We start from the raw sequence: 25,561 nt of genomic DNA on the forward strand, positions 1-25,561 counted from the left end.
TGGTGTAATTATGTTTGAATCTGTCAAAGGTGTGGTCAGTAGATTTTAATCGAATTAACTGTTTTTTGTTTCTTCTAGACTATTATTTTAACCAGTACTAATATAATTGTACATATAATTTGCATGGTTACTCTCCTTACTAATATTATAAATGCGTGACAATATTTGTTTATTTGTTACGTTATTACGTCTTAAGTACTAAACTAATCCTAATGTTATTTTGCACATACGTTTTCAGAGGTACAGGAAAGTATGTGCTTTACCAGCCTAAACCCATACTAGCTCACAGGAGGCCGAGCAAATGTTCCACCACATGGTATGTGGTCAGCACTATTTTTAGTTGATAGAGCTGTAAAAGCTTAAATCTTGGCAATATTGGAAATTAAAATATTATATCCCTTGTACCTGTAACACTGGCCCACTTATCCTACAACGACAAATAATTCTGTTTTGTAGTAGAATATGTCCTTTTTTTATTTAACTTACAACATCCACGGGCTCACAGGTGCCCGTGCCTTTTTTTTACATTTTACTTTTATAAATTTTGGCGTTATTTTATATTTTTACTGAACACCATCAGATCTTCGCTGAGTTTTGAGCTTGTCGTCTCCTTGGAAGAAGTAGAATATGTCATGTATCTGGTACCTATCCAAACGAGTTCGCACAAATCCTTACCACCAACTAACAATACAATCGAGTATATTAAACTTAGGGATCTATAAAAATATTCCAAAAGTAAAGGTATATAATTTAAAAAAAATAAAACATTTCTGTAAGCTTCATCGTATTCGGGTAAAAATTAATGGATTAAATAAAAACGTCTCTTAATAAAGGTCATGCTTATACATTTGCCACTAGTTGGTTTCTTCGTTTATATCGCTAGAGGAATGAAAATATGCTCCTTGTATATCCAACCCGCATTGGTGGAATGAGCTCCTCCGTAAAAAAGACATGAATATGAAATCAGCAGCCCATATTCATCCATTGCTGGAAATAGGCCTCTCCAATTGCACGCCACTGTGATCTATCTTCAGCTACTCACATCCAGCTCCTGCCAGCCGTCTTGCGCAAATCGTCACTCCACCGTGCCTGAGGACTACCTACACTACGTTTGCCGAGACGCGGTCTTCACCTCTAGAACGCGTTTTTCCCAACGGTTTCTCCCACAAATATGGCCGGCCCACTGCCTCTTCAGCTTACTAATCCGGTGGGCTATGTCGATGACTTTGGTTCTCTGACGGATCACTTCATTTCTGATGCGATCCCTCAGAGATACTCCTTTCCATAGCACGCTGAACGACTTTAAACTGGTCAAAACCAGCTTTGTCGTGAGAGTCCACGCTTGGGCTCCGTATGTCATTTGTTTTATTTAATATATTATAATGATGTGTATAAAAAATAATGTTGCTGTGAAAGAGCCGTTTAGAAAGAAGTTTTGGCTATATATTATGTATAAATATAAAGGATCAGAAACAATGAAATAAATTAACAACAGTTGAGAACATCTTAACCGATGATTTCGAGTTCAAACCCAGGCAAGCACCACTGAATTTTCATGTGCTTAATTTGTGTTTATAATTCATCTCATGCTCGGCGATGAAGGAAAACATCGTGAGGAAACCTGCATGTGTCTAATTTCAACGAAATTCTGCCACATGTGAATCCACCAATCCGCATTGGAGAAGCGCGAGGTGGAATACGCTCCAAACCTTCTCCTCAAAAGTAGAGGAGACCTTAGCCCAGTAGTGTGAAATTTACAGGCTGTTAAGAACAATTTAATAGGAAGAAATAAAATAACCTGGAGCATAACGCTTTCATCAGAAGGTCATATGTTTTGTTTTGCCTATAAATTTATTTCTGGTTTAACTATTAATTACACTACATGCTGATCATAATTATATTTATCAAGGCTACGACTCCCGGCATAGACCTAACTCTTACATAGCCTTCTGGCGAACTGTCAAATATGTAGATATTACTCAAAGGCAATGAGATTTATACTTGGACAAATTAACTAGTTTTTACTGATTGTTATATTCTTTTAATCTAGATATATAAAAGCGAAATACCCACTGATTAATCACGATATCCCCGAAACAATAACAGCTATAAACTTGAAATTTGGCAGGTTGGTTGGCAGGCCTTAAATAGTGTAGACATCCGCTAAGAACGAACTTAATTTTACGAAACTAGCCCATAAGGGGGTAAAACGGGGATTAGAAGTATGTGTTTAATTATTTTCGCGTTAGTAAAGCCGCTAGTCAGCTAGTATAATATATTACGTTAATCAGATGTATTTATATCGCAATACATGTATATACTTTTAAAAATATCCACACAAAAATGTCTACTTATTCATAAATAGCTTCAAATAGGTCAGATTTAATGACTTTTTTATTGATAGCATCTACACTGTGGTCGAGCTTTGTAACTAGCACTAATAGCATGCATTATTCATCAATCAAGTTTAGAAAGGTGTAATGGAGCGAAATTTTTGGTGTTTAGAATAGAATAGAATAATAGTTTATTTGTAAACTCAACAGGGGATTTTTTTATATGGTTTGACGGAAGGCAAATGGGCCCTCTGATGATAGTTTGTCACCACAGATAATAGCAATGTAAGAAATATTTCTTACAGTGCTATACGCCACCAAACTTGGGAACTAAGGTGTTAGGTCCCTTGTGCTTGTGCTGCACCCTTTAAAACGCGAAAACAACAATACTGAATACTGCTGTTTGGCGGTAGAATATCAAATGAGTAGGTGGTACCTCCACAGAAGGGCTTGCACAAAGCCAACAAAACATAAGTAATTCCTTATTAGATCTGGCCTCGCGCTAAAATTGCAAAAGATTCTTTTTCCATTATAAATTTATTCACGCTGTTTTAGCATGAATAAATTTAATAATTACTAATACCAATAATATAACGCAAAATTCATATGTTTGTTAAAACAATGAACACATGAAAAAGTAAGGGTAAAAACACAAAATACATCAAAATATATTTTGTACATCACATTTTGATAAATGTTATACTATTTTTATGTTATACTACTTGTGACCCATGGCTTCAATAGCGTTTAAAAGATTGGACGTTAGGTGTTAGGCATAAAAATACCTTTTTTTTTTTTGGAAAAAACTGGCAAAACGCGTTACGCGCTTCCCTCACGTGATGGAAGTGCGGGGGTATGTGGGACTTGCCGATGTCCAGAACGCCGAGTGCTCCCCGGTCAACGGAATACCCACTTAAAAACCAGCGGTACCCTCTCCGTCTTTACGGCGGGCGCCACGGAATCGTTTTCGCATGCTACCGTGACGCCCTGGCGGTCGGCCCGCCATTCATAAAAAACCTAACCTAACCTTCCTTCATAGCTAATTTCATCAAAATCGGTTCAGTAGTTTAGCCGTGAGAGAGCAACAGACGGACAGATCGCATCTATAATATTAGTGTAGGTAGATGATAACTCCCTAGATCCTAAAGCTTAATATTACTATATAATATGAACCATAACCTCAAACCGATCGTGTTATGGTCCTGCAATCAATAAAAAACGTGCGTTTTACTACTTTAGTAATAAAATTCTTAAGATATAAAGTTGATTGCATTACCATAAATATATAATTTGTTATATAAGCGAGATTGTAAATAAAATTGTTCGATTTTAGATTGAGAAGATTAGAATTAAATCGAAACTCAACGATTTTCGATTGACAATTCAAAGTATCGTAAAACTTAGTTGTCAGTGTCAGGTTGAACGTCGAGTGTCGAATCTTTAGCCTTTTAATCAGCTTATAAACTGGAAGATCCCTGAGCCTGAATTATTTATCGTCATATCGAATTCACCACGTGTTTGTGTGTTTAAGGAAATAGTGAGAGTGTGCGCGTGAGAATTTGTGAGTACATACTTGTGCCCTGTGATATGACATAGATGGCTAGTCCTGGCAGAGACTAAATATGGTTGTCGTGACTTAGCTTGTATGTTTTCAAAAATACGTTTTTATATTAAAGACCTTTTTTCCACTTAAAAGAGAATATTCGTTCTACTATGAGGCTGCAAATTTCATGATTCAGAGCAAAACTTCGTCTTTGGGGATTTATTTATTTATTACAATTTCTGCTAAAGAAATCTCTAGAAGATTCGAGAAAGTTCTGTGTTTCATTGGTTTATGATATCGTTAAATAATATGTGCTTTGCATACATTATTTAAAGCCTGTGCAAGCACTAATTTAAATCCTCAATGCAAACAATTATAATTTTCTTTCGTCGTTTATAAAATTAAACATTTTCGAATCGTCTCATGAATTTATAAAAAATCTCCAGTGTACGATGACATTTATCGACGCAGTCCAAAGGAACTAATTTAAGCTGTATTTTATTTACACAGCTCTAGTGGAAGCTAATAAAGCAAGGTCGCCTTTGTTTAATCGAAAACAATATTTACTTAGTGCTTATTTAACACAGACGAAATAGCATTTGGAGTTGAAATATGAAGTGGGGAATACTTCTCAGGAATCATTTTGGAAAAAATCTATTTGAGTAATTTAAAGTCCTCCGCTTTATTTTATAACGTTTATTAAACAGATTCTTAGATGTGTGGGTAGTTTATAAAGCGGATCCCAAGTTGGGCTCAAATCCCTGATCGGATTTTTTTGTTAATTATTGAATAATTGTCTCGCGTTTTTATAACGTAGAAAGTGATTTGTTTTCCGTTACTTAATTTGGTAGTAGGGCTTTGCAAGCCCGCCTGGGTAGGTACTACCCACTAATCAGATATTCTACCAGCAAATAACAGTACACTGTATTGTTGTGTTCCGGTTAGAAGGGTGAGTGAGCCAGTGTAATTACAGGCACAAGGGCCGTAACATCTTAGTTCCCAAGGTTGGTGGCGCATAGGTAATGTAAGGAATGGTTAATATTACTTACAGCGCCTTTGTCTATGGGCGGTGGTGACTACTTACCATCAGGTGGCCCATATACTCGTCCGCCAACCAATGCCAACTTAAGGGTCTAATATTATGGAAAACACTTTGATTCAATCTATTACGTACTGCCCACTTATTCTACCCCCAAACAACAATTCCTTGTATTTTTCTATTCCGGTTTGATTGGTGCTATAACACTCTCAATCCACATAACGTCTTAGATCCCATTGATGATTTAAGAAATGGTTGATATTTTCAGCACCAATAATATTAGCTGGTGGTGGCCACTAATCGTCAGGTTGCCCATTTGCAAATCTGCCTAACTACATTGTGTACTTCAGTATACTTTTGGTATTGCAAATATAACTTATTATCCTGTATTAATAATATTGTATATAAGTAATAATATAAATAAAATAGTTGTCGTCCGCGGATTGGCTCCCGTTTTAGAGGTTGATCGTCAGGTGCTAGGTAAATAAAGCCTATGTTCAACTTTAGGCTTGCTTCGTACCAATTCTCATTAAATTTATATCAACGGACAGAGTTCCTTTCGCATTTATAATATTAGTAGAGATTTCTCGCATGATATAAAATCGTTAAAAATAAATTTCTAACATAAGATGTATCGAGAAGTCAAGGGATCAAGGGCTATTGAATGGATGAGCCGTCCATTGTGTCATAAATAATACCAAAAAATATATATTTATTTAGTGCAAGTCTTAAATTTTAGAGAGCCTTCACTCTTGACCTTTAGGTGATAACAGGTAATTGTACCTGGTAATGACGTGTATGATGACGTCATCATTTGCCGCATGCGCTTGTTGTTGCTAACGTCGTAGTACTACGTAATGAAATAAAATAATTTAACAATACAATCACAAATTTACCTATCCTCTTCTCTCGACTGGCAAATCAATGAAGACAGAAAGAGATGAATCTATGTTTACCCAAACATCCACAAAACAACGTTAATGAGAGGCACCCTGTGATTTCATCCTTCAAGCAAATATTTTAAAGTTAATTATACACGAGATGTGTCTACAGTTCAAGGGTCATACCCCTCCAAGGTTCAGGTCGGGTGTCTCTTCAAAAGAAACAGGATCTTCTGACGCTTCAGCCTTTGAGTACATTAACGCTTAGTTGGATGGGTAATAGGATTCTTCTACATGACCCTAAACATTTATTTACATAAAAAACTGCACCGCGACTTTGTCCGTTACATTACATTACATTACATTAACGGCCTGTAAATTTTCCCACTGCTGGGCTAAGGCCTCCTCTCCCTATTTGAGGAGAAGGTTTGGAGCATATTCCATCGCGCTGCTCCAATGCGGGTTGGTGGATACACATGTGGCAGAATTTCATTGAAATTAGACACATGTGGGTTTCCTCACGATTTCCTTCACCGCCGAGCACGAGATAAATTATAAACACAAATTAAGCACATGGAAATTCAGTGGAGCTTGCCTGGGTTAAGATGCACGCGTTCTAACCACTGGACCACCTCGGCTCATTTTTTGTCGTATATCAAAGTATAATACAAAGGTGATGGACAACTAATAACACTAATTAATAATTATTTAATTAAATCACCAGTGCTTTAGGAATTAGTACGCTTAACAATAGAGTTCAAAATTGCTTCATACCAAATTTCATCAAAATCGGTTCAGTATTTTGACTATGAAAGCGTAATAAACAAAGTTACTTTCGCATTTATAATATTAGTATAAACTAACAGTGCCCGCGACTTCGTGCATGTTTGAATTTAACCAAAAAGTTATTGTTGCAGCCTAAACCCGTCAAAATCGGTCCAGCCGTTCCAGAGATTAGTCGGAACAAACTGACAGACAAATATGATTAATATGTATGTAATATGGTAAAAAGCGGTTATTTTAATTTCCCAAACAGACACACCAATTTTATTATATGTATAGATAAAGGATTCTTTAAAAAAAATTTAACAAAGAATTACAGAATAAATTATATACTTAACTTTCGAATTCACACTTTATTTAACAACGCTTTAACTTTTTCTGAACAGATTTTTGTTTGTTGAACAATTGTATGATTCATTCAAAAAAATCATGATTTGAGTGTGTCGTCTGATTTTATTTATACTTATGTATATAGAACTACTGAATATATTTTTATCGACGTGGAATAACCTTGAAATAATTATTACAAAGAATTTTAAAAAGCTATGTAGTTTTAATTCTACGTTTACTCTAACATAGTTGTGTATTTTCTTTTTCATTTGGATCATTGGCTTCGAATATAACACTTCTTAGAAACCTGAAGGCTGTTGAAAGTGAACGTATTATGTCTCTATTTCCAAATTATACAACAGTAACAGCCTGTAAATTTCCCACTGTTGGGCTAAGGTCTTTAAGGAGGAGGATTGCAGCTTATTCCACCACTGCTCCAATGCGGGTTGGATACACACATGGCAGAGTTTCGTAGAAATAAGACACATGCAGGTTTCCTCACGATTGTTTCCTTCACATCCAAAATTCAGCGGTGCTTTCCTGGGTTTGAACTCGCAATCATCGGTTAAGATGCACGCGTTCTAACCACTGTCATCTCGGCTCTCAATCCAAATTGTACTCAAACACTTAATACCAAGAATGTTGTGGATATATATCATTATACATCTGAATATGGATACGGATATGGTTTCAGATATAGCTACGGAAACTTATTTATTTCGGGTTAACCGATTGTTTCAAATAGTTTCAATTACGAATAACATATAATTAAGAATTACAAGGTAACATTTCGACTTAATTTTTAGGCTATTATTTAATATCAGAAAGCCTTAAATACAATAATTTACCGTCTATAAGTATAACATTACAAAAAAAAAATTACACTAAACATTTTTTTTTATTCGGTTATACGGAACTCCACAACATCCCTGCTTTATATAAAATCTAAGTTTTGGATAAAGTATTCCATCCGCAGTTTACGGAAGTGATTATTGAATATTAAAGCTATAGAAGAAACTTAATTGGTTGAAAAGATTAACTGTGGTACAGTTTAAGGGTTTGAGCGTTTTAATCTAATAAAATTTTATTGTTAAAATTAACAGCCTATAAATTAAACTCCTCGACTAAGGCAAGAGGCCTTGTTGCAGGAACTTGTTCAAGGGAAAATTTGACGCTTATCATATGGTGGATACATAATATTGCGTCAGATTTTATTGCAATGCAAAGTTCAGTGAGCGTGAGATAATTGTAAACACAATATTATTCTCATGAAAAATCAATGTTTTCAATTTTCCCAGTTGGAACTCGCAATCTTCGATTGGTCTTATCAGTTGTATATTTTTATTCATACCTCGTATTAAAAGATTGTTTAAATAAAAGGCTCAATTAAGAATTTTAATGATAAACATCCTTTTTTTTCGCTGGAAAAATGCGTTACGCGTTTCCCCTACGGGGAAGTGGGGGGGTATGTGGGACACTAAAAAACCAGCGGTACCCTCTCCGTCTCACTGGTGGGCGCCACAGGATCGCTTTCGCATGCTACCGTGACGAATGATAAACATCCTGAATCAATGTTATTATCACAAATTTTCCTAGAATACAGTCAAAGAATTATCTTTAGAGAACACATATTATAATAAATAGTCATTCAACAATCCAAGTCGTCCTGAATTTCGGCAAAGGTGACCAATGAGGATTAGCTGCGCTGTATGTAATACCGTTCACATGTGTACGTAAAGCATAAGTGCAGACCCAATTCCCGCACTCTCATAATCCGATGGGACGGCAAATCGACGCGACTGGAGAGAAATCAAGCCCTGGACGAACCGCTTTACGTCCTTTTCCGAGAAACCGCAGTATACATTGCCAATTTATTAAATCCAAAACACTCCTGAGAATTTCCTACCAGAAAATCGTGCTGTATATCTGATTAGCGTTTCTTTAAATTCAATTATCCTTAATAATAAAAGGTTTTCTCTTTATAAGGTTATATGTGACGTCATGAAGGTAGATGATATTATGTAGGCCTACTCTATATATGTGTGGTCATCATTAATATTCGTAATCAGCTGTATATCTGCTTCTCCCAAATGCCTCAAAACTCTCTGTCGTCTAAATTCTTCATTCAATGGTTTTAATTATAGTATCGTTTTGTTAAATTATTAATTATAAGCAAAGATTGGGGATTCAAATCTGAACAAGAATCACAGAATTTTCATGAACTTAATTCGTGTTTATATCGTTTTTTATATCATGCTCGGTGGTGAAGTAAAACAACACAATGAAACTTGCTCTTGTCGAATAAAAATCTACCAAATCGGTATCTACTAACGCGCATTTAAAAAGTTCCAAAGCTTCTTCAGGGCAGAAAACATTAGCCCGATAGTGTGACTTTTACAGGTGGTTCACTTTTGTTGAATTAATTATTATCACTTGTGACTTGTGCCTGGAGACGTTGGATCAGCTCGGTCAATAAAATACGTACCGAATTAATGTGCAATTACAATATCGATGTTGCATAAATGAGATGCAATCAATCTCAGTGAAATGTTTGTTTGCCTAATGTTTTATCGAGTTTGGGTTTTATGGCGGGATTGTGCCAAGTTTTTTGGACTTTTTGCCAAAATCGTTAGTTATTCTTTCAGTCAGTTAGTTAGTTATTCAGTCCTTCCTTGGACATGAAAATAAAATGATCGGTTATAAAATAAAATCCACTAAATACTTACAAAACATTTCAAAACTAATTGTTTAAGGACTTGATACAAATATAAATTTGTAACACCTAGTAGCGCGAAGTAATTTCCTTTCCTATCTTTCTTTGATGGTAGGGCTTTGGCCGTCTGGGTTGCGACCACCCACTTATCAGATATTCTACCGCCAAACAGTAATAATTATTATTTTTGTGTTCCGGTTTGAAGGGTGATTGAGCCAGTTTGACCACAGGTACAAGGGACATAACATATTAATTCGCAACGTTGGTGCATTGGCGATGTAAGGAAGGGTTGATATTTCTTACCGCGTCAATCTACCATGACCCATTTGCCCGAACTCTATCATAAAATTAAAAGATAAAGAAGGCTTTTGTAACAAAAATCCGCTTATTCTTTTAGCCTTGCAAATTAATAAATTTAAAAAAGAAAAACATTTATAAATAAGATGGCATTATTCAATAAAAGATAAGACAGATTATAAAAATCCTGAAGTTATCACTAGTTAGTTCTCAAGCAGAATTTATAGTAATTCAATGGTATTTAATTGACTATTCTATATTATTACGAATAGGCGAAAAAGATTAACTTTTTAATTTGAATTATTATCTTTAATAGTTCAACGGTTGATAGCGATGGTTATTGCAAACTTCTAACACAAGCACTGCGCTTAATTGGAGTAAGAAACGATAAATATGTGACTTCTTATTAACCATTATTATTAAAAAAAAGATGAGTTTGAACACACGCAAAAAATCTTAATATTCAATTATAAAAATCTATTGACGGACTCTTATTGACTAAACTTTTGATAAAGATATATGTATATATAGGTATATAAAAAAATATATATTATGAAATTCATCAAGAACACAACTGACAGTTCAATTTTTTACCGTAGTGCCAAACCAAGATGGATGCCCCTCCTCGTCGTCTCTGCCTCGTCTGACCGGTGACGTCATTTCTTTGACCACGTCACTCAGTCTTCGTTTACCAAAAATATAATACCATAGCAAATAGTTGTTTCAAAAACCTATTATGGCTTATTTTATATTTGTAACATTAATGATTTGCTGAACAATTTGTCATTCCATAGACAAGCTATATTTAACTCGTTCACCCACACGCCCACGGATCGTTATTATCATTGGATTAGATCTGACGTTTTACTCGTAGCGGCTGAACTTACTTGGGCAATCACTCAAATATTACAAGAAAACCGACAATTATAACCGTTCGTGTTTAATTTAGATTTTTTTATTAAATGACACAGCTTTTTTTATTTAAGACAGTTATTTGTATGTAAAGTTACATTTTAGTTACATTGAAACCTTTTTTGTCAGTGATCATTGTTGATAACATTTATGTACTTTAAAAAAAAACTACATCAAAAGATTTATTATTGACACATTAAATAATACAATACCAAGAGAACCTTCAGCTCATGTTTGCATTGAAATAATTTTGTAACTAAATGGTTACTTATTTTCTAGCTGATTCATCTTCCATTGTGAACCGTTGTAGAGGTAGTCTAATATTTAATTTAATCTTGTAAAATATCGACTAAGAGAACTTATAAATACACGAAAACCAAATAAGTTAAAATAACAACCTTTTTATTGAACTTGAAACTCAGAGTTTTTGAATAAAGTGTTCTATTTGAACGCAGTACGATTTTCGTTGATACGAAATATTTTTCTAGTGAAATGGTTCGAATGAACTCATCTGCCTTAGGCAGTCGACAAAATACAAGTCTAGAACTGAAAATATACTTTTTTAAAATGCGTCAAAATAGAACCTTTTTTTAATTTTTCAATAATCTTCTTAATAAAACTGTGATACTTTATGCACGAATAATACATCAATCAATCCATCTACAAAAACCTATATTTTCACAAAGTACCTGTCATAAAATCTAGATGGAATTATTTTCGTTACATTTCCAACCATCATTTTATATGTAAAAACCGAATTTTGAGAGCTGGGCAGCAATTCTCAAGGTATTAACTTAACTTGGTTGTCCCTACCGCCAAACGCAAAGGCGCTTCCACAACCAAGTTTTGTGCAAGAACCTTTGGGTAAAAAGCACCCATTCATTAATTATTCCATCGCCACATAACAATACTTGGTATTGTTGTGTTCCGGTTGGAAAGGTGAGTGAGCCAATGTAACTACAGGCACGAGGGACAAAACATCTTAGTTCCCAAGATTGGTAGCACATTGGTCAAGTTATGGTTAAAATTACTTACCACGCTATTGCCTGCCACTTACCATCAGCTGACCCAATAGCTTTTCCTTTTACCTATTCAACGAAAAAACCCTTTATATCAACACTCATGGTTTAAGATCAAGTTAAGCCTTTAGGCAACATTCACCGACTGCCAAAATTGGCCAATTCAAGCGTCGTTGAAACTATTAATGGAATTGTTTCGACAATTTCACGTGTATTGCTGTCTGTTTCCGAACAGACGGGGCGACGTAACAATATTCATTATTATTACTATAATTGAATTTAATCTCAACGCCATCTGACGTTTCCGTTTGGACCCCTACTATGGAAACACGAAGACTTGAAATTTTAACAGCGTAATATTATTTTGGTTGGAAAAACGAATCAAACATAACAATTATTAGAAATCAGAAATATTATATAATGCTTTATGGCGTTTTAATATATAAAAAAATTAAATAAAAATAGCCTTTATTCTACCACAAAACATGTTCGCAATATTCCAATTATATTATATCCAGTACATATTATTTCCATTTTATTTAATTTTAATTTCATAAATTTAATTGCATATATATATATCCATTTTTTTATTATTTAAAATATTATTATTCCTAAAACATGCATCTAATCTTTTGTGGCAGTCGCCTCTTTGGCGTAGGCCTTCCCTAGCGTTTTTAATATAACAAACTAAAAATACTTAACTTATTAAGCACGGAAATAATAACCGATAATAAATACTAAGTAAAAACAAACCCAGCACTTACAATAATGTTCCTTCTAAATTTATTTTTTTAAACTATTCGAAATAACTCCAATTTGTTATCTGTTTACTTATGAATGAATACTTATGACCTCTATTTAAACGTTGAATTACGGAGTAAATTGCTCATTATCCATTTATATCCCAGTGGTTGCGATGGTATTTAGAATTGCGATGGTAACAATTATTAGATATTATAGAGTAAATTGTACCCTCATACCAAAATAAGCGTCGCTAATGTAAGTGAAGTATTTAAAGCAGCTTTTGATACAAAGAACAGTAATTTATTTGAATGTATTAATCTAAACAATTTGTTGCTAAAATACACAAGTTAGGATATAGGAGTGTCTTTAGCTATACTCTTTAAGAAGCCACGAGTTCTTTGGTTTCCACATCAGTTCCAGCCTATTAATTCTACCATCCAACTCGTATAATGCGCATGTTTGGTCTTAACTGTTATCATTATAGGTATTTTGGTTTGCTTGCACAAGGATACAAAGTTGACGATAAGTGATGTGGTATGACGTCATTTTTTCGAAACGGGCTAAAAAAAATAGAAGGCGCTTGTATCAAAAAATGTTCCTTGCCCAATCAATTTTATTAATGATCGTTTATAAAAATCAACTTCTATAATTTGATATGCTGTTTGAAGCCACAATCTAGAATTCGAAATTCGACTTCAGGATCTGCAATCTAACGAAACCTACACCTTACTAAGAAAGTATTACCAATAATTATCTTGAAGATTTAATGCGTCAAATTTCGACTTTAGTTACAAACTGTTCACCGAATAAAACGCTAACGAACGCTGCCTGTACCCTTTAGTAAAAACCATTTGAGAGATATTTTTCACAATAAACCAAAGTGTGCACTTGATCTGATTTCATTACGGAATGGATGCTGCAGGAGGGCATCGATTGTAAAGGAAATTCTATTGAGAGCTTTTCACTAACGAGTAGGGTGCTCTATTGGGACGTTTTTTCAGCTAATAACATACAAAAGGGATCTTTGATTGCAATACGGCCTATGTTCATTTTTGGATATGGCGTGAATTTCTTAAAATTTTCCATGTCTAATCTTATCCTTTCGTCGCTGTACAAAGCTCTACTGGTGCTTACTTTAATTCAAAGCTATGATCTTCTGCCTGTAGCATGTCTTCTAACATGTTCTAACCCTGGAAATTTTGGCACATATATAATACAACAATCACGACAAGATCTCAAGTTCCTACAATGTCTTCGAAGAGGACACGTCCGATAGAGCGAAGCGGAGGAGAAAATTTAGAAAGGTAGACCCCACCATCAGCTGGGAATAATAAATGTCACGGAGATAAAGAGGCAAATATATAACGTCATTTATAAGTAATGTTTAATTTACTGAAACGGCTAAGACTTAGTAATTTTTTCAGTATATATTAGTTCCACGTATTTATTCCCTGAAGTTTTAAGTGCCTGTCTTAAAAGATATATCCACAATTTTTTTCTGCTGTTTATAAATGAGTATAAGTTTTTAGTTTTTCTAAAGATTAAGCTTGTAGTCACCAATATATTTAATGAATAAACACTTTTTGTAACATCGTTTTGCATTTGGGCCAAATATTCGACATTTTTACCCGTGAGGGATGGAGATATTTACGCGACTGACCAGTAGCACAATTTGAAGTCCAAACCATCAGCTTTGAAAAAAGAAAACAATATATCCGACGGCTTTTGAAACAACCTTTAAATTTTCAAAAATGAAGTTACTACTTTAAATCTTATACTTAACGTTGATGTTGATATACATCGGCACGTACATGTATTTTTTTATGGAGATTTATAAACTTCATTGTAACTTTCTTTCGTACTCGTCTGTGCCGTTAACTAAATTGTCAGAGTCAAAAATTGTGAATATTTCTTTAACAAATATCGTGTCTCAAATAATCATCTTAAATTTAAATTATTAAAACTAATAGAGCCTAAGCACCATTGTGTATTTGTAATAGAGCTGCTATTTTTATTGTGTGACGCACATCACTGACACTCTCACTGACTTTGTTCTGCAGATATCTTGTTACTTTATGATCCTATATCGATCTCATTTCTTCTTACGTTGAGGTTCAAAGCTTTAGAACTTCTGATTGACAATAGAAAAACTATCAATCTAAAGTTATTGAGGCCTATTTATTTCTGCGTCCACATTAAAATTTCTTTCCTCGTTTAATTTCCTTTTCGACTCTACTCAATTTCCCTTCGCTAGTCACTTGAGTCCATTTGCATTTTTATTTTCTTTTTTTGTAATAGTAGTTGGCCGGCGAGTAAACCACCAGATTTTGGCGCTTTAAGAAATATTAATCAACCTTGTGAGCTTAGATGTTATGACTCTTATACTTGTATTTGCACTGGCCCAACCAATAGCATTATGTATTGATATTTGGCTAAATGATATTTCAAATTGAGTATTAATTGTATCAGTACTTGAACGTTGTTGATATAGTTATTCATTGTTATTACTATTTGAGCCATATTTTCCGTTTGACTTAAGTTTGACTAGTTGAGAGTCTTTTGCCAATTGGTCAGGTTTTGTATAGTTTTGCAGATAAATAAATTAATAAAACGAATAGCTCGAATCCATAGTAAGGGTTTGTGCTGATTGAATGTTTGCTCATCTCCAATACAGCTATATATAGTGCAGCTCAGCGTAACATAATATTACTTTACATCTGCTGAAAGCTACGTATTTACTCTTGCATCTTACGTTAACTACTTCGAGATCGGGAACGTTGCTAATACCGTTACAGTCTTATTGGAGTATTTATTAACGTCTGTTTGCTTTAGTTCTTTGAACTTTTGCTTTGAAACTCTTTTAATATTATTTCATTTTGTTTTAAACTAGAATTAAAATATTACTAACTTCTGAATTTCCAATGGTCACAAAAATACTACTTTATTTCCCAAATTTCTTAATTCAGTTATAAAATTAATTTGAATATAGAATCCTAGGTATAATGAAATCTATTAATCTTCATACTAATGTATATCAAAATCGAAAATGTAATAGGTAATTATTAGCATTAGCATTAGCAGCCCGTAAATGTCCTACTGCTGGGATAAAGGCCTCCTCTCCCTTTGAGGAGAAGGTTTGGAGCATATTCCACCACGCTACTCCAATGCGGGTTGGCGGAATACACATGTGGCAGAATTTCGTTGAAATTAGACACATGCAGGTTTTCTCGCGATGTTTTCCTTCACCTTTATAAACACAAGTTAAGCACATGAAAATTCAGTGGTGCCTGCCTGGGTTTGAACCCGAAATCATCGGTTAAGATGCACGTGTTCTAACCACTGGGCCATCTCGGCTCGTAATAGGTAATATCTATATAAAATTACGTATACACACATCAATGGTGAATTGCTGATGTTAAAAGGTATATTAAAGGTAAAGGACTTTGTCTTCTCTGTGAGTATTTGTAGGCTTGAACGTTTAGAAGTGAGTGTATATCAGCTACGCAGCGGTCAGTTAGAACAAATTAGGTTGGAGAAAAATATTCCGCATGAACAAATATACGTGTTAACTTGAATGGTGATCACACGGCATCCAAATCTATTATTCTCAAACAATTACATAGATCCTGTTCACTCACGGGGGCGCGCCTACTCGTTAAATCATCAGTGCATTAACAAATATAATCTAATTAGTATGTTATCACGCACACTAAGGCATATTTTGTGCACGAACGTTACTCACACTAATGTACGTCGATAATATAATATGAAGGTGCGACTATTTTTGCTTTCTCTGCACTTTCTTCTCACGACTCAAAGCCATCGCCATACAAGCACGTAGTCATTAATTAAAATGAAATTGAACCCGAAGTAACACTACCTGCGTTATACGTATATGATAATTATGATGAGATAACTACATAAAAAAGTCTTGGTTATTTAATTTTCATAAATGTGGTCTGAGCTGAGATGGTCGCACTTGAATATTAAACATTTTTGCTAAAAGTTTTGCTATTTCAAATCCGGGTAACATATGTGTATCTACCAACTTTCATTGGAGAGGCAAAAATCCTCCAAATCTTCTCCTCCGATAGATCCTTAGGCCAACAGTGGTACATTTACCGATTTTTACTTTGCTTTACTTTACTTATATATAGTTAATTATTACATTAATTACATTAATTATTAATAACAATCAATATTTATCGTTTAGTTGGCATTTATGAGTTATAATCTGTCTGTCTTGAACGTGAAAAACTTAAAAAAATCGGCAGAAATTTCTTTTCGGTATACATTAAGAAGAAGTTCTCTGTTAATCTGATCGTTCCAATCCATTTTCCTCTAATCCGTGTGAAGAGTCACACACTCCATCCACGATTTCTTAGGTCGTTACTCATCACTCTTTTATTAACGCTTGTTTCCTCTGTGTAGTTGTATTCTTTATTATTGACTAAAATATGACGATAATGACATGGTAGCTTTACTGGCGGTTTGGCGTAAATCGGCTTAAATAGCTCTATGTGTTTTACGATGTAAATGTTTAATTTAGATCCTCATTTTAACCGTGTGAGTGTTAAGCCGGAACTTTAATAAATTAATATACTTATTTCTATTCTATATTCATTTTAAAAATAATTTGATAATTACAACTCGTGTTTTCCTTTCAGATCTGGATCTTCGGAGACGTTTGGTGCTCAGTATGGCTGGCTGTGGACGTCTGGATGTGCACTGCGTCTATCCTCAATCTGTGCGCTATATCCCTGGACAGATACGTAGCTGTCACCAGGCCGGTCAGCTATCCTAGCATCATGAGTAGGAAGAGAGCGAAAGTCTTGATTGCTGGGCTATGGGTGCTATCGTTTGTCATCTGTTTCCCACCGCTGGTTGGATGGAAGGATAAGAAGGTGAGTTTACAGTTTGCGACTCTGAAAGGTAATATTTAATAAAATAATGATAACAATTTTAAATGTAATTTGTTGTCGTCATATAAGAATTTGATTCTGTTTTAAGTAAAATGTTTGTGTGCTCGCGTATGTGCGAGTGTTCATTTCTATATACGAATATAATTAAATGTTTGTTTTAATTTAACCAACATAAAAAAATTGGATGATTATGTTCAATCATATTACCTAATAACGGTTAAATCGATTTGGAAGAATATTATTCTATTGAGGTAAGTCTTAGAAAATTCCTAACATATTTTTGCGAAAAGTTCCCATGCCATAGATGAAGGAAAGATTGGTCCTGTTGCTGAAGAAGGAACTCTTTTCTAGTATACAGGCCATTTGTGCTGCTGAATCAGAGGGAACGATTTTCAGGCAGAATTACTAGTCGTAGCGAACGCTCTTAACAGTCTTCCCTTAGAGACACAGGGGCACTCTGATCCACGGGGTGCCATCTTATCTCAGGCGACTGTTGGGGTCATACATATTTGAAACTCTGGCACAAACATAAAGCCCTTACACTAAACCACAAATATCTTAGTACTCTGTATTTTTTTAAATGTATTTTTTTTATATTTAATACCACTTTCTTTTTCAATAATTTATTTAATGTTAAAAGTTACACATCCCCATTTATATGTAACTTATATAGTGGATGCTATATTATCCACGATAAGGTCATTTTAAAAAAGGTTTCATGTCTAAATATGGTTGTGTAATCCTTACGTTTAATAAGAGATGAAACGTGACTAACCTAACATTTCCAGTCTACTTAGACACGTTGCTACGTACTGATGCTTATTTAATTTTATGATACTCAATTACCTTCATTTAAATAAATGCCGAGATGGCTTATTGGTGAGAACGTTAGAACGATTGAGCGTTAAAACCCGTCAGGCAATACTGAATATTCATGTACTTAATTTGTGTTTATTAGTCCTCTCGTGCTTCGGGACTCTAAATTTGGCGGATGAAATTATGACACATTTTTAACTCGCATTGGAGTTAAAATAAAATCTCCTCTGAGAGGAGTTATCTTCCAGTTTGAACAGTGAATCAATGTAACTACAGGAACAAAGGACTTAACATCTTATTTCCTGAGATACGCATTAGTATTTTAAGGAGTGATTTAATTTTCTTAAGCGAATATATATGAGCGATGGTGAACATTAAATATCAGGTGGGCCTAAATCTCGTCCGAATATTTAAAAAAAAAACATCTGAGACAGCAATGCAATAGTAAAAAGGTCACGCGTAACTTTTTATTAGCTTGACCTTAAAAGCTAGACTCTAGACTAACCAAGTTTATAGTACTAGCAAAATCGTGGGCGAAACTGGTGCGATGACGTAACATAGAAAGCCCACAACCCCTCATTCGTGAAAGCTTATATTAAATAGTTTTATCTCATAAATCGTAATTGATTGATATTAACTGCCCACAATCTTCTTTCCATCAATTTTAGGTCTAAAAAGAATAGAGCCTTATAAAATCATATTTATATAACAAACAAGTGTCCGCCCGTAGCTTCGTGTACAGGTATTGGATTCATTTTAGCGAAATAAAAATCGCGGGATAATCTATGTGCTATTCCAGACTATAATCTACATGAGTGCCAAATTTCGTTCAGAGCCATTCAGCCATTCTGGCGAGATAAATGACAATCTATCCACTCCAACTTTCGCATTTATAATATTTATAAGAATTAAGTTAAATTCATTTTCTTTATATTTCAGAATTTATATTGAATATTATGTTGATATAAATTAACTATATACTTTCTTGTGAATGCAATAAATAAAGTACACATGTATCTTATGAAAAAAAATTGCTATTGTATTTAAATTTAGCTATTTCAATGAATGTTAACTTTGTGCAAGCCCATTTGGACCGGTACTCGTTAGATATTCTACCACCAAATAGCAATACATAGAGTTGTTGTGTTCCGATTTCAAGTATGAGTCAGCCAGTGTAACATGAGCCAAGAGGGACATTGATGGCGCATTGGCGATATAAGTTATGTTTAATATTTCATATAGCGGCATAATCCACGGGCGGTGGTGACCATTGTCCGACTTATAACGTAAAAAAATCTTGTCTAATAATTAAAATTCATGTATAATTAGTTTGTAAGCAAATCGACATTGATGTGGTTATTAAAATGGAATCCATTTAATAAGATCTAGATTTTACTCCACAGCCCGAAGAAGCAGAAGCCAAGGAAGACTGGACACTCAACCCACCCTGCCCGTGGACATGTGAGCTCACCAACGATGCTGGTTACGTCGTCTATTCAGCACTCGGCTCATTTTACATCCCCATGTTTGTCATGTTGTTCTTCTACTGGAGGATATACAAAGCAGCTGTACGAACGACCAAGGCCATTAATCAGGGATTTAGGACTACAAAAGGTTGGTACAGATTAATATCTTAAAGGTTAATGCAGTCGCTGCCTAATGATGGTGAACCGTAATTTTGATCTCGTTTAGTATTAGTTTATCTCCACCCTAAGCGATTGCTAAATTGGCGGAAAGCCGCAGTCACTGATATCTCAAGGTATTTGGAAACCTGGTGTAACCATCGTTTGCAACATGGAATCTTGGATTTTTGCTGTTAATTTTGTCTATAATTTATCAGTCCTTCGAAATTATCAGGCCAGCTTCGAATTATTTCACAACATCCGCTTTAGGCAAATCAGTGATATTCTTAGTGAACTATCGATAAAATTACTGAAAGTAAATACGGCGCAGCTGTCAAATGATCGGTTTATTTTTAAGGAAAAGGATATAGGAAAAGGATAAAGGAAGCCTTTAATACGTGTTGCTTCAATGTGCATTGTCGAATGATGTTTAATTCTTATACATCATGCAAAGTTCGTTGCAAACTTTTGCTTTCTCGTTTAACTTGACGAGACCTCAGAGAGTAAATTTAGCACTACAAAAATTCAAGCAGTGCTGATCTGGGATTATGTTTAGGCTAAAATTATTGGTTCAAGCCTCTCTCAGCTCTGTGTTATCTTGTGAATTGAAAGCTGAGTCATAATTTATCTATGAATCCAAATATGTATTTTGAAATTCTTGTAGATTTTCTTTTAAATCACGATTTTATAACGTCTCGATAACTACTTCTTAATCTTAATTTCTGTTTCATGATGATTATTTTGAGACATTCATGTAAGTAGATACGGAAATTAAATCTCCTGATACTGATAAGTAATTGTACAAGAAAATAACCGAATACAGCACATTACGTTTATTACGGCAAGAAATATGGAAATTAGTTCCACAAAACTTGAAGTAGGTTATATCATTGTCAAGGCTTACTTGGAAAACTTCTGCTAATAAAACCACGAAATATTCTTCATTTAATAGCTCTTTCTTAAATGTGAAATATAATTTTAAGTAGATAATAAATCTATATGATATGTCTGTGTGTCTGTTACGCTTTGACATTTAAGTAACTGAACCGCAAAGCAAGCAAACAAGGCAAATTTTTGAAACCTAAAGCCTGCGATCGCCTGCGTGTCCGTCATCCTTACTTGATGAAGTCGCGACCAAAATTAAGTATATTATATTTGTAAAAAATGCAATCTTGGATAGATCTCAATTTATATTTCGAATAAAATCGACGTAGTTTTTAACGAGACAGCGGATATGGCTCTCATATGTTTTTTCAAATCAGTTTTTCTTAGGTTTGAGGTGTCTTTTCGATACAGTATTTCTATATTGGATAAAGATTTTAACTTTGAATTCTACCATAAAACCAATAACTTGTGGCATTAAGTAAATTTGTACCATTTTTAAATTTCAGGTAGAGGATTAGGTAGCAGATTTGATGACAACCGTCTAACATTGCGGATTCATAGAGGCAGAGGTTCAGCCAGACCACACGGATCACCTCTCTCCACGGCTTCTAATCATTCTACCAGTACCTCGCTCAGTGCATCACCTGAAAGGTTGAGAAGGTTGGTCAATTAGTCCGTCTTATTCTTGCTTCTGAAAAATATCATATGATTGAAAGTGACAAAACATTCTGATATGATTTACTCTTTGGAACAGAATTTATTTTCTTCGTGATTGTCATGGATCCAACGTCCATGACTTGCTACTTGTAGTTAGAAACTCATCGATACAGCGAGATCTGTCAGGACAATTTAATGTATTACGACGTTTGCAGCATCGGCTCTAACGAATCGATTATAAAACGCGCTCTTTAACCACAATAAAATATAGATTAAAAATGTTATCGCACTCGCTAAGAAATAAGTCCAGAAAGGTCAAGTAATACTTGATCTTTAAAATCTTCGAGCAATTTTTTTTTTTAATTCAATGTGAGCATATTGAATAAAGTGTACTCAAAATATTCTTTCAGCCAAATTTATATATTACTTAAACAAGAATTAAAATTAAATTAACATTTACCTATAAATATACCTTTTTTGTGATGAAACTGAAATTTTAAAATTTATTTTCCATTTAATGTTTTGCGTCTGTAATGTATTGTGTAAAACGTCTCTCACGAAAAATATATAATTATAATTAAATATTATTATGACGACAAATTCATTACGTGGGATAAAGGAATATGAAAACGCAAAGAGGGGATTGAACTGAGATACGACTTCTACGATACGATACTGTAGTTCTTAGTATAGACAATCAAAATCCAAATATAACATTATGAATATAAATGAATGTTAAATGTTGTATATGTATATAATTATTTAACATTCACTTGGTGACATACCAATAATATTAAAGAGTAAAGATATTTGGAATCCTTATCAATCAAAATCAAATTTAAAAATACTTTATTCAATGTAGAAGGGTTACACTTGCACATTGATAGTCAAATATCTGCAATAAATAACTAACATTTATTATTTTTATAAATTCTGTGCAGTTATTAAATTATTTCTTGCAGGCATTCCAGTGCGAGGCGAGCTCATGAAAAGGTCAAAATATCTGTATCTTATCCATCAACCGAACAGATCTGTCCAGCTCATGAGAACTCCAGGTCACCAAGTCGATCCCCAAGCCCGTCCCTTTACGCTGTCCATTACGAGAGAGACGGAAGGGAATTGACCGAGAGTCGACTGAGAGTCAGACCATCACACCACCTGTCACCAGCACCACTGTACGATGAATATGACGATAAACCAAGAACAAGAAGAATGGGCAAGAGGAATATAAAAGCACAGGTAACTTTTATAGAAGAATTACGTTAACTTGTATTCCATACAGGATCCATCCTGGAAAACCCGTGAATTAAGGTGTATTGTAGAATATTTTCTGCATACATACATTTATGTGTCAAATAAAATAAATCGTTACGCTTTGTTACGCATAATGTCGCCTATATAAAAAATCCAAGAAATATAAATGGAGTGTTCTGATAATTTAGTTAATTGGCGAATTATCCACATAACTCATTTATATTTTTCTACTTCGCCATTAAGTTTCCGTATATCATAATGTTTTATTTAGCCAGCTTCCTGCATTTAATTCACCGCTAACACCATATATTTGTCCTTAGTATTGTTGAGATCTGGTTTTAAGGGTGACTTACATTACATCAGCAGTCTGTAAATTTCGCACTGCTGGGCTAAGGCCTCCTCTCCCTTTGAGGAGAAGGTTTAGAGCTTATTCCACCATGCTGTTCCAATGCGGGTTGGTGGAATACAGATGTGGCAGAATTTCGTTGAAATTAGACACATGCAGGTTTCCTCACGATGTTTTCCTTCACCGTCGAGCATGAGATGAATTATATACACAAATTAAGCACATGAAAATTAAATGGTGCCTGCCTGGGTTTGAACCCGATATCATCGGTTAAGATGCACGCGTTGTAACAACTGGGCCATCTCGGCTATAGGAAGGGAAGTGAGTGAGTCAGCTTAATTCAAATTTTTAATTCCCAATATTGGTGGGGCATTGACGATGTAATGGAATTTTAATATTTCTTACAGCGCTAACGTCTATAGGTGGTGGTGACCATTTACTATGTCGTAGCCCATTTACAATACGTCTGTTAATTTTTTTATATAATTTGCTAAATGATTTAATTTTAATTAACAGGTGAAACGTTTCCGCATGGAAACCAAAGCAGCGAAGACCCTGGGGATCATAGTCGGCGGCTTCGTCTTCTGCTGGCTTCCTTTTTTCAGCGTGTACGTCGTTAGGGCTTTCTGCGGCGACTGCGTTACACCTATCGTCTTTTCTGTGCTGTTTTGGCTTGGATATTGCAATTCTGCTATAAACCCGCTGATATACGCCCTGTTCTCAAAGGACTTTAGGTATACAATTTTTAACGAGTTATATAATTCTATTATAAAATGTGGCGTTTGTAATAAAGAAATATTTTGAGCGAAATAATATTTTTTCTAGGTTTGCTTTCAAGCGAATTATCTGCAAATGCTTCTGCGCTGGCGACACATCTCGAAGGGAGTCGGGTGCTGATGACGTTACACGTCGCCGACCGCCTCATTCGCATTCACATTCGCACTCGCTAGAAGAGGAAAGCTCTATACATAACACAAATAACGATAGGTTAGTTATTTATAACGATAACGAATATAATGTTATTGTCTAAAAACTACAGTAATTATAAATTATAAAAGTGTAGATACTATAATTTCAGCTCTTTCTTTTATGCTGTTTTGTTAAATCTATAGCTGTAATATGACATTTATGTTATTTTCAGGTGACGTCCAGCTATGCGACGGCAAAATGCACAGTTCCAGGCGACCGTCGCATGCGTTTAACGTTATTTTTTTATTTAAAATAAATAAAAGACTCTTTAAAAATATTCTATTTAGATGTGTGTAAAAATATATGTTGTAATATAATTACATTTTTAATCGTCAATGAATAGGATAATGTGATTTTAATGTAAATATGAACATAACATTGCCGCTATGTAGCGACAGTCATAATAGGTTTTGCAGAATAAAAAAAATATTTACCTGGTGATGAATGCAAGCCCTTTCGAATATGTGATGGGTGTATATTCAGTACCCCTCACATATTCCACCTCTCAACAGCAATAGTTAATATTGTTATGTTGAAGTTGGAAGGATGAGTGAGCCCGTATCTAAAGGAACAACATTTTAAGCGCATTTTCATTGGTCGATAAGTCGGTAGTTAGCCCGATTGCGGGGAGTACCCGCATGCGAGCTAACAACCAATGAAATCTACTGGTCGATAACTCGGTCGATTAAACGTGTGCGGGTGATATCCGCATTCATATATTGATATTTATATATGCGTTATAGAAATCACCCGCACCCCGTATGCGGGCTCTGAGGACCAGTGAAAACGATAAACTCTTTGCGGGCCCTATGGCATGCGTTACAGAAATCTCCCGCACCCCGAATGCGGGCCTTATCGACCAATGAAAATGCGCCCTAACTGTAAAGATAGCGCTATGGCCATGTAAGGAATTGTTTATATTTCTGACAACTGTCTATGGGCGATGATGACTTACTGTCAGGTGGCATATTTGCCCGTCCACAGATAACCGCTTTAGATAAAAAAAACGAAGTGTAAACCGGAATATAGTGTGTTAACAGACTGGATATTTCTACAGATCGAAATCAGCTACACTGACTTGTCTTGAGTTTATCATAATCTACATTCAATTTCATCGTTCGATTTAAATACGACGTAAGGACCTATATAATAAACAAATGAAAATGTAATTTACAAAGTTTTTACTGCAGAGCGTGGAAATTACAAAAGGTGCACATTATGGTATTCAAACGATATCAATAATATATTGCAAATAATAATTAATTCGCAAAGGGATACTGCCTTCATGAATTCAAAAGTTATAATCTTGATTCACTACTTATTCTCGATCTAGTGTATATTTTGTGTGTATAAGTAAACGATCAGGCAGTTACTAATTATGACCTTCTTTAAGCGATATAATGTGTTGTGTTTAACAATTCTACTGATATTGTTTAGTCCTCAAAGCAGGAATTTAATGAAAATTAATAAATACTTAAACTACAATTATTTTAGCT

General features: G+C 34.6%; 1 protein-coding gene across 1 annotated transcript in view; it reads left to right on the top strand.

The window, feature by feature from the left end:
* LOC125073049 (octopamine receptor Oamb) overlaps nucleotides 1–24,495 on the top strand; it is a 146,791-nt gene extending 122,296 nt beyond the window's left edge. The window contains exons 4-10 of the mRNA XM_047683732.1: nucleotides 17,262–17,498; nucleotides 19,736–19,946; nucleotides 21,346–21,499; nucleotides 22,459–22,735; nucleotides 23,613–23,830; nucleotides 23,922–24,083; nucleotides 24,238–24,495. Of these exons, the coding sequence (XP_047539688.1) occupies nucleotides 17,262–17,498; nucleotides 19,736–19,946; nucleotides 21,346–21,499; nucleotides 22,459–22,735; nucleotides 23,613–23,830; nucleotides 23,922–24,083; nucleotides 24,238–24,241 (1,263 nt within the window). The 3' untranslated portion in view covers nucleotides 24,242–24,495. The remainder of the gene's footprint in view (nucleotides 1–17,261; nucleotides 17,499–19,735; nucleotides 19,947–21,345; nucleotides 21,500–22,458; nucleotides 22,736–23,612; nucleotides 23,831–23,921; nucleotides 24,084–24,237) is intronic.
* The last annotated feature ends 1,066 nt before the right edge of the window (nucleotides 24,496–25,561 follow it).

The sequence above is a fragment of the Vanessa atalanta genome, chromosome 23, assembly GCF_905147765.1.
Source record: "Vanessa atalanta chromosome 23, ilVanAtal1.2, whole genome shotgun sequence".
Classification (NCBI taxonomy): Eukaryota; Metazoa; Arthropoda; class Insecta; order Lepidoptera; family Nymphalidae; genus Vanessa; species Vanessa atalanta.